The sequence below is a fragment of the Dipodomys ordii genome, unplaced genomic scaffold (assembly GCF_000151885.1).
Source record: "Dipodomys ordii isolate 6190 unplaced genomic scaffold, Dord_2.0 Scaffold46, whole genome shotgun sequence".
NCBI classification, from domain to species: Eukaryota; Metazoa; Chordata; class Mammalia; order Rodentia; family Heteromyidae; genus Dipodomys; species Dipodomys ordii.
The window spans coordinates 11,969,169-11,971,774 of NW_012267262.1; the positions used below are offsets into that span (position 1 = coordinate 11,969,169).

The 2,606-nt window shown below is 47.8% G+C and overlaps 1 protein-coding gene across 2 annotated transcripts in view; it reads left to right on the forward strand.

Moving 5' to 3' along the window:
• The window catches only part of Nat10 (N-acetyltransferase 10 (GCN5-related)), a 37,910-nt gene extending 35,735 nt beyond the window's left edge, over nt 1–2,175 (forward strand). For both annotated transcript variants that reach the window (XM_013019636.1, XM_013019637.1), the window contains one exon: nt 1,415–2,175. In XM_013019636.1, coding sequence (XP_012875090.1) covers nt 1,415–1,529 — 115 coding nt within the window. In that variant the 3' untranslated portion in view covers nt 1,530–2,175. The remainder of the gene's footprint in view (nt 1–1,414) is intronic.
• Nucleotides 2,176–2,606: the final 431 nt, after the last annotated feature.

Below are 2,606 nucleotides of genomic sequence, written 5' to 3' on the forward strand. Positions count from 1 at the left end.
AACATTTGCAGAACAGGTAAGTATCAAGCAATAAGGTTCACCACACCAGGGCTGGGAAGGTGGCTCAGTGGTAGAGCGCTTACCTTGCATGCCTGAGGCTCTGAGTTCGACTCCTCAGCACCACATAAGCAAAAAGAAAAAAGCCAGAAGTGGCGCTGTGGCTCAAGTGGTAGAGTGCTAGCCTTGAGCTGAAGAGCTGAAGAGCTGAGGGATAGTGCCTAGGCCCAGAGGTCAGGCCCCACGACTGGACCAAAAAAAAAGAATTGGGGTCTTAGAGTCTTTATATTAAAAAAAAAAAAAGACTCCGGAATGTTTATGGGGCCATATCTCTTGCTAGTTTCTATACTAAGAATCAAAACAAGAAAGTTTAGGAATGTTTGGCACTGGTGGCTCATGCCTATAATCTTAACTACTCATGGTTCAAAGCTAGCCCAGGCAGTTTGAGTCTGTGAGAGTCAAATTAACTAGCAAAAGCCGACTGGAGGCATGTCTAAATTGGCATAGTGCTTGAGAAAGCCAAGGGAGAACACAAGTCCCTGAGTTCAAGTCCTGGAACTGGCATGCATGCATGCACACATACACACATACACAATTATTCGTTTGACATTAACAATATGGGGTTGGTTCTTTTTTTTATTGTGTGTTGTTGGGGAGTAAACCCCCAGCTTTGTGCATGACAATCAGCAAACCCTTACCATTGAGCCTTAACACTCTGTCATTAAATATTCTTTGAAGACTTCCTTAAGTCTTCTCTTTTTTCCTTGAGAAGTATTTTATACAATAGTGGCTTCTGCCAAACTGCTCACTCTTTATAGGCAGTCCTGTTCCCAGGGCACAGTGCCATGGAGAGAACCCCTCTTGGGGTTCCTTCCAGGCAGGGGGCTGCTTGCCAAGCAGTCTCTGCACCAGCCTGTCACAAGTCATACTGGCCAGTTGCAGTCAGCATTCCTCCAGTGTTTATGTCAGAAAAATAAAATAGCAACCGTGCATCAGAAAGGATGTCTGGCTTTCCTCGACATCTCATGTCTATGTGAAGTACGTTCATGGGAGGTCATTGGGGTACCATGTCTGTTTTCCAGGTAACTGGTAGTGAGTAGTGGAGGAAACCCCCATTGAAGCCCCTGTTGTGTTGCTTAGATGTTTCTAGGTCTCAGGAGGGGGGAATGTACAGCACTGAAGAGAGCCTGGGTTTCATGCATTCCTCCACATGTTCAGTGCTCTGCTAGAGCAGGAGGTGGGCCTGGCATGATGCCAGCCACTATTGCATGTTTGCAGGGAACGGGCCTGATGAGGTGTTCTCAGATCACTCAGACCCAGCAGAGCAGCCTGAGAGGTGTTTCAGATCTGTATGCTTCATTTTTTCTCTATTCCTTTTTTTTTTTTTTGTATGTGTGTGTGTCTGTGTTTTATTTAGCTCCAGTGAAAAGAAAAGGAAGCTGGAAGCCAAACATGAACCCAAACATAAGAAGTTGAAGAGAAACAGAGATACAAAGAACAAAATGGATGTGAAGCTGAAATGGAAGAAATAGTGCAAAACCTGGGTGTCAGGCCAAGCTGTGAGGAAACACCTCATCTCCTGAAGTACCTCTGACTTGAGTGACAACAACAAGGGTCCCAGTGAACACTGACACCAGCCAGGGATTCCCCATAGACCTGTCTGTCTTTGGGTCCACTGACGGAAGAGGCAGGCCCTCCCCAGCAGGTCTGTTTAGAACTTGATGCTTGGGCACAGCTCTGCACTGCCATGGAGATGTTCCAACCCTCATTTCAAGGACCTCTTTTCCCGAGGCCAGCTTTTCAGCCTCATTCACACACATGGGGAAGCCATACTGGTTCTTGTTCCTTCTCAGGTCCTTAACTGCAGCCTTCTGGTGATGCTCAGAGGCTGCCATAGGTTGCTGGGTCTCTTCATGGACTCAACACCCTGAGGCCTGGAGCAGCTTGTGCACCCAGTGGCTCAGCAGGGCCTGGTATCTGCTAGAGTCAGGGTCTGCTAATGTGTCTTTCGTTACACTCCTGCCCTCAACACCCCAAGAAAAGTCTGGGCCTTTAGAGTACAGCATCTGAGTCCCTAAGACCTATTATGTCATCCTTTTGGGAAAATGTTGGGAAAGGCCCTTGCAGTGGATGGGGAGGGATAGAGAGTCTATTTTAAATAACATCCTGGAAAGATCATTTGTCTGAAGTGCTTATGAAATCCACATCTGTGGAGGTTGTCCTTTTTCTTCTTGTGGATCTTGTCTGACAAAGAAGCGGTGTAATGTGGCTAGCATTTCCCAACTCTGTGCCTATGGGAAGCCTGGTGAATCTGAATGATGCCGTGGGCATCTTGAGAGGCATGGTGTGGCTAGAAGTCAGCTCCTGCCAGGTCGTTTGGGCCACCCCCTTTGTTGGGGATGGGCATTGTATGGTAGCTTCACACCTATTTCGCTTTGTCTGATGGTGTCCTGTGGTGAGTTAACCTACGTGCCTGGTACTGGGCATGTAAACTAGGCTGGTTACAGTCTAGCAAAAAGACTGGAGGAGAGGGACGCTTCTGGACCACACACCACTCCTGGCGCTCGTCCCAGCTGGAGAAGCTCAGGTCGGTGCTTGTCCCTAGGACA